Below are 10,163 nucleotides of genomic sequence, written 5' to 3'. Positions count from 1 at the left end.
ATTGCATACACTAGCAAGATTTTGCTGAAAGGACCCAGATATAGCTGTCTCTTGTGAGACTATGCCGGGGCCTAGCAAACACAGAAGTGGATGATCACAGTCAGCTATTGGATGGATCACACGTTGTAGGTCTTATTAACGAGTAGCAAAGAACAAAGAAACATGTGTAGATTTGGGGGATCTGAAAATGATGTGGTTTCTGTATTTCTTTGTGCAGCTCTTGAAAGTTTTCATCTACGGGGTTAAGCTTATCTCATTCCTAATCCATTATATTGAACACATAATATAAGGTATACACCTGAAATACTGCTCTGTGAGTGTAAACATAGTTCCTCTCTATGTGATGACACAGAAGGTTTCAGAGCGTGGCTGTTGTCCTTTTGTGTCATAAAATATTTACTAGATGCCAGCTATGTGCAAGAGCTTCACCAGGTGCTCAGCTAGGGAGTGGGAGTGAAAACTCAGATACAATGGCAGACTCTGAGGTTGAGAAGCAATGCTCAAATTGTGAAGGAACAATCTGTCCCCTGTGCGCTGCACTGAGGGATTAAATGTTCAACATAGGCATAGAAGTCTAAATTATCTCTTCTGTCTCTCATTCATAAATACTTTGTTCACTCTCCAAATCTCACTTTTACCGATTCTTCCTGTAGGTTTACTGTGCAGTTTATAGTAATCGGAATTTGTTTGTTTGTTTGTTTGTTTGTTTGTTTGTTTGTTTTTTGAGACAGGGTTTGTCTGTGTAGCCCTGGATGTCCTGGAACTCACTTTGTAGACCAGGCTGGCCTTGAACTCAGAAATTCGCCTGCCTCTGCCTCCTGAGTGCTGGGATTAAAGGCGTGCACCACCACACCCGGCGTAATTGGTATTTTAATGCCCAAATCATCATAATATTTTTCCTCTTTTGTTTTTAGAATTAAAACACAGTTGCTTAGAAAGTAGTTGCCTTATGTCATGAGCTCGATCTCTGGGAGCCTTTACATTGCTTTATTCTAGGGTTAGCATAACTTAAAAGATAGACTAGCTTTGCAAAGCATATCCAATTAGGGTCATCATTTGTTTACAATGATTTGTTTCCACCTCCTTCTTCTCTGCTATGAGCCATGGCTGCTTAATCATGGTGAACCTGTTGCTTCATGGCAAAATGAAACAGGAAGTTACTTTTTAAAAACTAATCATTCCGTCTGGAGAGATGGCTCAGCAGTTGAGAGCACTGACTGCTCTTCCAGAGGTCCTGAGTTCAATTCCCAGCAGCCACATGGTGGCTCACAACCATCTGTAATGGAACCCAATGGAAGACAGCTACAGTGTACTCATATAAATAAAATAAATAAATAAATCAAAAAAACCTAATCATTCAAAGAAACAAAATAGCTATTAATAAACAAATTGTTGCAAGACATGCTGGTGTATCTCTGTAATCCCTAGCTCTCGTGAGACAGATGGAGGACTACATAGTGCAGATCAATAAAGCTACTTATTAGCAAGACCACATTTCAGACAAGAAAGCAAAACCAAAAATCTGCCAACAAAACACAGAAGAAGCAATTTCAGGCCCTTAGTAGCATGAGAAGTATATCTTGTATCAGATAGTCCTCTTAGTCCTGGGTTACTCTCTGCTTCTGTTAAAACAGCATAGCTGACCTACTCTACACTTCAGCAGGAAGGGATGTTTTGGCTAAAGGTTTTTGAGTCAAGGCAGGAAGGACATCATGATAGCAGTTCAACATGAAGGGAATCAATCACCTCGTGTGTGCTATAGGCCAAAGGCAAGAGGAAAGGTCCCAGTATCGCCTTTCAGAGAATGCCCAGTCACCAAACTTCCTCCCACTAGCAACATAAGCTGGCACATAAGGCTTTAGCATGTGTGCCTTTAAGAGACGCTTACCAAGACCACAGAAGCCCTACATTCATGTGCACTGGAAGATATGCATGGAGTCTGTAGCAGTAGGAGACAACAGAGAGGTATGGCAAACCACAGTTCTGTTGTGCCTATTAGTGTCAGACCTATTAGATATGCAGAGCTTGGCATGATTTGTTCAGAGTGTGGAAATACCATTATGGCATTTGCCTGCCATCGTGAAAGTATAATTCCTATGAGAGAAATAAGTATTAGATTGTTCTCATTTTCAATTTCAGTACAACATAAAAATAACTTTTCAGGGGGATAAAATCTGATTAATTAGCGATCAGATGTGGCTGTGGTCCACATAGACATCAAATCCGGTAGTGAGTATACACTCAATGCTGTTGGCTCTGTAGCGAGTGTGCGTTCAGTCTTGCTAAACTCTAGGGAGTGCTCATTCAGTGATTTTAGACCATGGGAGGTATGGGTCTGCTCACTGCTGTTAGACTCTGTGGTGAGTACGCACTCAGTGCCCTTGGGCTCTGTGCACTCACTGAGCATGCACTCAGTCCTGTAGGCACTGGGGACTGTATACCCTTTGTATACTCTGGTGAATGAGTGTGCACTTAGAGCAGTTAGACTCTGGGAGTGTGCGCACAGTGCTTTAGACTGTATGGCGAACGACTGGGTATGGCGTGCTGTTAGGCTGTGTGGTGTGTACACAGAGCTGTTAGCATCTGAGGAGTGCACGCTCTGTTTTCAGACTAAGGCGAGTGTGCCCTCAGGTATGTCCGACCCCCGAGGAGTACACACCAAGTGATGTTGGACTCCGCAGTAAGTAAGAACTCACTAGGACTCTTAGGATCCATGGCGAGTGTGAATCCAGTCCTGTTAGACTTTGTTGTAAGTGTGTCCTCAGCGCTGCTAGACCCCAGGGAGTGCACACTCACTGTTTATGTATTCTCATGACTCAATTATCTGAGATTCTATGATGAGTATGGACTCCATGCTGTCAGACATGGTTGTGTGTATTCAGTGTTGTCAGAGTCTGGGCTGTGTGCACACTCAGTGTTTCCATACTCTTGTGAATAGTGTGCACTCAGTGCTGTTACACTCTGGGAAGTGCGTGCCCTTTATATGTAGAGTCTGTGTTCCATGAGTGTGCACTCAGTACTGTTACACTCCACCATGTATATATGCGCAGTGCTCTCAGAACAATCTCACAGTATCACTGAATTTCTTATTGCAGGTACATGTTGGGACTTGCGGCCATTCCAGCCGTTATACAGTTTCTTGGATTCCTCTTTTTGCCCGAAAGCCCTCGGTGGCTGATCCAGAAGGGACAGACTCAGAAGGCCCGCCGAATTTTGTCCCAGATGCGTGGCAATCAGACCATTGATGAGGAGTATGACAGCATCAGGAACAGCATCGAGGAGGAGGAAAAGGAAGCCACCGCAGGTATGTGCCCGTGCCACTGCGTGAGACAGAGAGCCACACGGTGGCTGTGTTCAGAAACTAAATCACTTTAGGATTATTGAACATGGCCTTATGATGCAACCAAACAAAAATAAAGATATTTAACTTTAATATAAAGGGTGATTGAGATACATTTTCCAACAGTAACAGTTATCATCCTCAATTCACCCAGTTTCCAAATTCGCATTTAAAAATGTCTCAATTTTGATTTCAACCTGTACTAACTGGCTGTTCATATGGGGACACATCCTATTTTTTTTCAACCCCTATGAAGGTGTCGGTTTTTGTCAAACACAAGTGTTGGCTGTCTTCAGCCCCTTTTGCTGCCAGTTTCAATAGAGCCAAAGGCTACTCTTTTTTCCTACAGTGTCCATTGTGCATAGGCACCAGGGCGAGTATGCTGTGACTTATCACTGCAGGTGTGCGAAGCACAGTTATCTACTGATACAACCCTCTTGGTCAGACTAGAGACCCAGCTACGGAGGCATTCGTTTTTGAACCCATGGCAAGCATCTCTTGCATGTGTGGCCATGCTGGCGTCTCTAAGGAAACACCTTGGTGCAAAGCAAGGAGGCTTCGCCTTCACAAAATCACGTCCTTCAACTGTGTTCATCATTGTGTTCGTTTTAAAAGGCACTATTCTAATATATCTATTTAAATTGCAAATCGCTTCTTTTTTTCCCCCCTCCAATCTGAACTCGTCCCCGTAGTGCCTTAAATGAAATATCTGTTTCGTTGGTACTGATCAGTCCTCTTGAAACCTACGTTCTAATTATGTGTGATTGGAGTGGAAAACTCAGAGTCTTAGGGCCATTGCGTGCAATGCTGTACAGAATTCATGTGCTGATTAACTAAGAGAGACTTATCTAAATGCAAGATGGCTGCACTTTCACTATAAACTATTAAGCACAAATCTTTTATTTTTATTTTTTTAAATTTTGGTCCTGTTTTGTTTTTTGTTTTTGTTTTAATACATGGCCTTGCACAGCACATGATGGTCTAGAACTCATCATGTAGCCAAGGATGACCTTGAACCTAGTAAGCTGCCATTGAACTCCTGATCTTCCTGCACACACCTCTTGGGTGGTGGGAACGGAGGTGTGTGCCCCCCTCTCTGCCCACCTTGCACACAGCTTCATTTTGATTACCTGCAAATATATTTGCTTGAGCTGTACAGTTGCTGACAGTGCAACTAATTGGGGTTCATGACTGCTGAGAATTTCTAACCAATTAGTCTCTGTGGAAGCCGGAGTCTCCTGTGATTCCAGTTATTTTTGTGTCCTTTCGTTTTTATCACTGCTTCCTAGGAGCCAAAGACAGCATCATCTGGAGGGAATAGATATATTTTCTATTTCCCATGTATATTTGGTCATGTGTATATTTAACACTATAATATACTTGAGGCTTATTTCATGTTCGAATCTTCCAAACATTGGAAGCAATGCCATTAGCCCATCTCTAGATTTGTAGTATGTGACATACATCCTCTTGCTTAATTTAAAAGTTTAGCCTATTTTTTTTTAAGGTACAGGTTAAAGACCATTATAGAGTAAGTTCACAGGGGTAGATTTCACAGAACTGGGCCTTGCCTCCGTGATTAAGAAGTAGGGAGTCTGTATGTGGTGGTGATGGATGTAGCGCCATAATAGTAGGAAGGTCAGGACAAAAAGATTGTTGAACCCAGGAATTCAAGACCCCTCTAGGTAACATGGAGACTCACCTGAAGAAATTAGGGCGAAAAGTAATCAGTGGGCAGAGACAGAATGTTTGTTCCCATCTTTGCAGTCCCCAGAGGGTATATGCAGCGAAATGCCACAGTTATCTCTTGGCTATATACCATGTGTGTTTTCTGTATTAGCCACAGATCAAGGAGGAAGAACTTGAGCAGGACAAGCCTGTCTCTCTGCACAAAAGCAATAGCACTGTAATAGCGAGGCACACAATTCAAGGTCATTGGACTTGGGAAGTGGTGACCAGGGCAATGACTTAGCAAACCTTAGGCTTGACCCCCTGTTTCTGCACATTCAAGAATAAAAGACTGGATGCACAGAAGAAATAACAGCCAACTTGAAAGTAATAAATCTGCCCTGGCACAGAGATGACTCACTAGTGTGTTAGGACGTGGCCCGTTCATCTGTCCATGGAACTGGGGAGGGGAAGTGTGAACTGTGGCTTCAAGCTGGAAAGGCCATGAGTCATAGAACATAGCCTGCTGGAAGATGGAGCTTGGACACTGCTATAAATAAATCAGATATTCCAGGATAGGAAGATTCCAGGATGGTGAGATATCTTAAGTTTTTTAAAGAGGAATTTTTCTTTGGAGATAGGAGCTTAGTTTACGTGGTACCTGGTAGCTCAATTATATTTAGGTTTGATTCCAGATCATTTTTCTTTTCTTGGTCACCTGAACTTAAACTTAACCTTTAGGATGAGCTAATAGCACAAAGAAAGTGCATGTACCCAGCACACGGATGACTCTGGCTTATATCTACAATATTCAGCCCCTCAAGAAAAAAACAAGACTTCTCCAAATCAAAAGTATAACTTTTTGAGAAAAGCGTGCATAGGTACTGTTCAGCACACCCACTTATTTTGTGGCTGTGTGGCGGGACGAGAACAGAAACATTTCCTCTGGCTAAAACACAGTGATACAGACCTGGCTAGCATTGTGTCCCCGGCACATTTGGGCTTCCAAGTCACCGAGAAATAGGACTGGATTATAGCAGAGTCTCCTCTCTTCTCCACATGATGAAACTGGTCAACTTCCTTTCCTGGGTTCACTGTCTACGGTCTGAATGCACCACCTGTCAATCAAAGCTGATTGGCCTATAGCTGAGGCAGGAAATAGAAGGTGGGACATCCCATAGGAGAAAGGATCTCTGGGATAGAACCAGGAGTGGGAAGATTGGGCCTTTAGAAACCTGACAGAGGACATGCATTATGGAACCTGAGCAGAGGTTTCCTGCCATGTGGCAGAACTTATGTGATAGTTGGGGAATAGCCAAGGGAATGCTTTCTGTTTATTCGAAAAATGCTATGAAGCTAATGTCCATTCAAAAGGTTTTACTAAATGACAGGGGAAATATAGGTGTGGCAGTAGACAGAACAGGCAAAGTTGTTGTCTATTTCTCCTGCTGAGTCAAATGATAAATAAAAGGACAACTACTGGTTAAGTACAAATTATGTAACTCTTTAAGGGAAATAAGCACTGTACTAAAATAGTAATAGAGGCACTGTAAGGACATTAGGTCAGATGGTTGGGACAAGCCTCTGAAGGTGTACCTTTGGAGAAGAGAGGGCTCTGAGCATCTGCACCATGAAATGAACCAGATTTATAGTAGCTCTAAAGTAGAGCTAAGTGTTCAGACTCTCGGGGAGGGTCTGACTGTGCCTCTATCCCAGAATGCTTTGCATCAACTCGGACGTAGTAAAGACATGATAATGCTTTTAGAGTCTAAAGCAAATCGGAATACAAATCAACTGTCGGGAATCACCTCCTCATTTTTGTTGGACATCTCTTATGCTTTGCTTTCCTAGTTTGTTTCACTGCACAGATGTATACCAAGCCATGAGTTCAATACACAACTGACATAGGACCTGCAGAGAGATCAGGTCAGTTGCTTCAAGTAGTGCTCGGCAGACTGTTCACTTACCTTCAAAGTTACAGAAAGGAAGGCATGCAGGGCCTGAGTATGATATTGAAAGGGGCAGCTATGTGAAGTTCACATTTTATTTGAACTTTTGTCCGTTTGACTTAAGAAGTTAACAGACGTTTTCACTCTGCTCTGCAATATAACTTTTTATGTCATGGTTTGAATTCAGTTTTGTAAATACTAATCACACCTTTTAGTAGACTCTGTGTGCTTCCAGACCCATCTGTGCCTCCCAGGCATGACTTGAAGACTTGCAGTTTCTCGTTTGGGATTTTAGAAATAGACTGCGACCTCATCACTGGCCATGAGTGGGGTGTGTGAGGCTTTAGTTTACAAGCTAATCCCTTTCTCTCATGACCAGGAAAACACAAGCAGCCAACAAGAGACAGAATTCCTTGGAAGGCAGTCTTTTTAAAAATCACATTTATCTATGTGTGTATTTATTTAGTGTATGCATGCATTTGAGTATGTGTGTGTCATGGTGTGTGTGTGTGTGTGTGTGTGTGTGATAGAAAGAGGTATGTGTGTGGGAGGGGCAACAAGTAGGAATCCATTCTCCTTTTCTACCTTGTTTGTCCCAGGGATCAAATGCCCAATGAAGTGCTTTTACCATTGAATCATCTTGGCGACCTGCAAGGCAGTTTAGGGAAGACTCTTGAGTGCTGACGCTGTCTGTTACCTTGTCTGATGGGCTCAGGTGTTTTTCTAAATTCCTCTCCCTGTCTTTCCCCATCTAATAAAACATGTATCTCCGGGAGGTGGAGAAAGGAACACAGAGGCGCCCATTGCCATTCTGTGACCACTGATGCCTATGCACTCTTCTGCAAAAGCCACTGGTGCTCATAGAGAGTCTCACAGGAAAGCCTGTCTCTCCACCGACTTGTCCAGAGATTGAGACAGGGGGTGTCAAGGTGGTATCAGAGGTGGAATAAGGGTGTGTGTTAGGAAAGGCTTCCTTTTCTGCAGGAACATACACTGTGTGATGGGCATATAGGAAGCCAGGAAAGGGTGTGAGTGTGGAACAAGGTGGTCATCAGAACAAGCTTCAAAACTGGAAAGAGGGAGGAGAGGGGCCAGGTTGGGGACCTCACACATGAGGTAGTGCTCACCAGAATCACTCGGGACACAAGTTCAGTCTTCAGTATGTAAAATAAGGACCCCCAGAGTGAAAGAAATACATAAACTTTCTTTTACATCTAAGATTTTTCTGCTCATCTAGATCCTAGATACTTTCATAATAAACGTACTAAATAGAATGCAAGCCAGGAAATTAGCCTTGTATTTTGAACGCTAAAATATTAATGTAAGTAAGTATATTAGCTTACTGTGTTTATATTTTATATATTTAATAAGTATGTCTTTGCATTTGTTTGTTTGTTTATTTGCAGTCTTAGAGAAGGAACTCAAAGCCTCACACAGGGTAGCTACAGGCTTTACCACTGAGCCAAAACCTTAATATCATTGTCTGTGGGAAGGAACCCTTCAGGGTCCCTCTTCCTGGATGAAATATCGTGCAGGCTCCCCTAGTCCCTGTTGCAGGCAATCAAGTGATGCTGTGTCCAGCTTACCCCCAAAACATTCAGGCCAGCAAGATTTTGACATTATCAGTTTGTGAACTCATTGACATGGCCTAACATTGTCTCTGTGTCTTTCTTTCTGGTTGGGGAGAGTTTAGTCTCTGGCCTAGAAAATAAGAGTGTTTGGCATGTAGAGCTAAGAGACATTTATCCAACATCTCCCCGTGAGTTCATTTGGACTTCTCTCTAGCATTTTTGGGGTCATGATTATCGTGTCAGGAACAGATGGCTGCCTCAACCCTTATTTTTTTTCTCCTTTGGTAATTTTGCAGTTAGGTCATAAGTCTTCCTGTAAGTCATTTTCTTTTTCAGTGAATTGATGTTGTGCATGGCCAATTTTTGCAAATCACATCTTGCAGAGAGGTATTTGTAGGGAGGGCCGATATCATCATAGCTTGATAGAAATATTTCTGTAGCTTCTTTAGAAATCCAATCCTGAGTGGCGACCTTGCAGTGAAAGGCTTCTTGCTGTTGGCATCTGCTGCCCTGAGAGTGGAGTGCGCCCCCCTGCAAAACAGTCATAGGTCGCATGCATTACATGAAATTGAAATAAATGTTGACAGCTTGTTAGGAAGGTGACCCATGACTTTCTACATATTGGTAGTGATGACAGTTCTGTATCTAAAATTCTAAAGATTGTTGCAGAATTCTCTGAACTGTCAAAGCTCGGGCTGTTCTATGACCCCATCGTGGTAGAGCATGCACTGACCCAGAAGGCCATTCATAAACAGAAGGCCACTGCCCTCTGTCACTGAAGGACACTGGATAGGGCATGGAGTTTTAGCAAATTGGCTTTCTCAGACATGTTGACTGACTTAAGCTGTTTCATTCAGCACTGCTTTAAATAAATGTTGCATTGATTTTCTAAACCCCAAAGGGCTTTTAACCCCTTATAAAGACAGGAATAGTTCTTAATTTTACATTAAAACGTCACTGACTCCTCTGTTCTGTGGGATGAAGAGCCACAGAGATTTTTCACCTTCATACTTATGGTAGGAAACCCTTCTGATTGCCGTGGGCTTTCTTTCTAGCCACCTCTCTTCATTTGTATTTAAACTCAGAGTGTTTCAGTGTGTGCGCAGGTAATTCCTAAGGGCTGCAGATCTCTGTTTTCTTGCTACACTGTGTATAAATCTACATCTCATAAGAAGAAAATCCGTGCTAAAACAGCTTAGTGTCAACCCCCATTCACACATCAGTTCGTTGTGATGCTCATACTGTCTTTAAATTGTCTGCATTCAAACCAATGAAAAGGTGAAGCTCAGAGGGCAGGTCTTTCAAAAGAGAGCTCTGCTTCAGGGTTATTTCTTTACAGGTTTGCTTAAAAACATTCAGTGCAGCTAATAGTCTACTTTATAAATACATATCTATTGCATATCTGATATATATAATGCATGATATGTGATATATGGTATATGGTATGTGATATGTAACATATAACATATAACACACACACACACACATCCTCAAGATGACTTAAATTGCTGTGTCTTTTAAAGACTATCCAGTGTGTACAGGTTGGAGAGGACTATAAGGAATGCTAATCTGTTGCCACTGCCACCAATATTCTGCCAGAATCGGGATCTTCTGTGCTATGGGAGGAAGTCCAGC

The 10,163-nt window shown here is 42.5% G+C and overlaps 1 protein-coding gene across 1 annotated transcript in view; it reads left to right on the top strand.

The window, feature by feature from the left end:
* Slc2a13 (solute carrier family 2 member 13) overlaps nucleotides 1-10,163 on the top strand; it is a 305,969-nt gene that overhangs the window by 71,961 nt on the left and 223,845 nt on the right. Inside the window, exon 3 of the mRNA XM_021183777.2 lies at nucleotides 3,096-3,304. Coding sequence (XP_021039436.1) covers nucleotides 3,096-3,304 — 209 coding nt within the window. The remainder of the gene's footprint in view (nucleotides 1-3,095; nucleotides 3,305-10,163) is intronic.

This window comes from Mus caroli, chromosome 15, assembly GCF_900094665.2.
Source record: "Mus caroli chromosome 15, CAROLI_EIJ_v1.1, whole genome shotgun sequence".
In the NCBI taxonomy this organism is placed as follows: Eukaryota; Metazoa; Chordata; class Mammalia; order Rodentia; family Muridae; genus Mus; species Mus caroli.
This window is presented reverse-complemented; position numbering and strand designations above follow the sequence as displayed.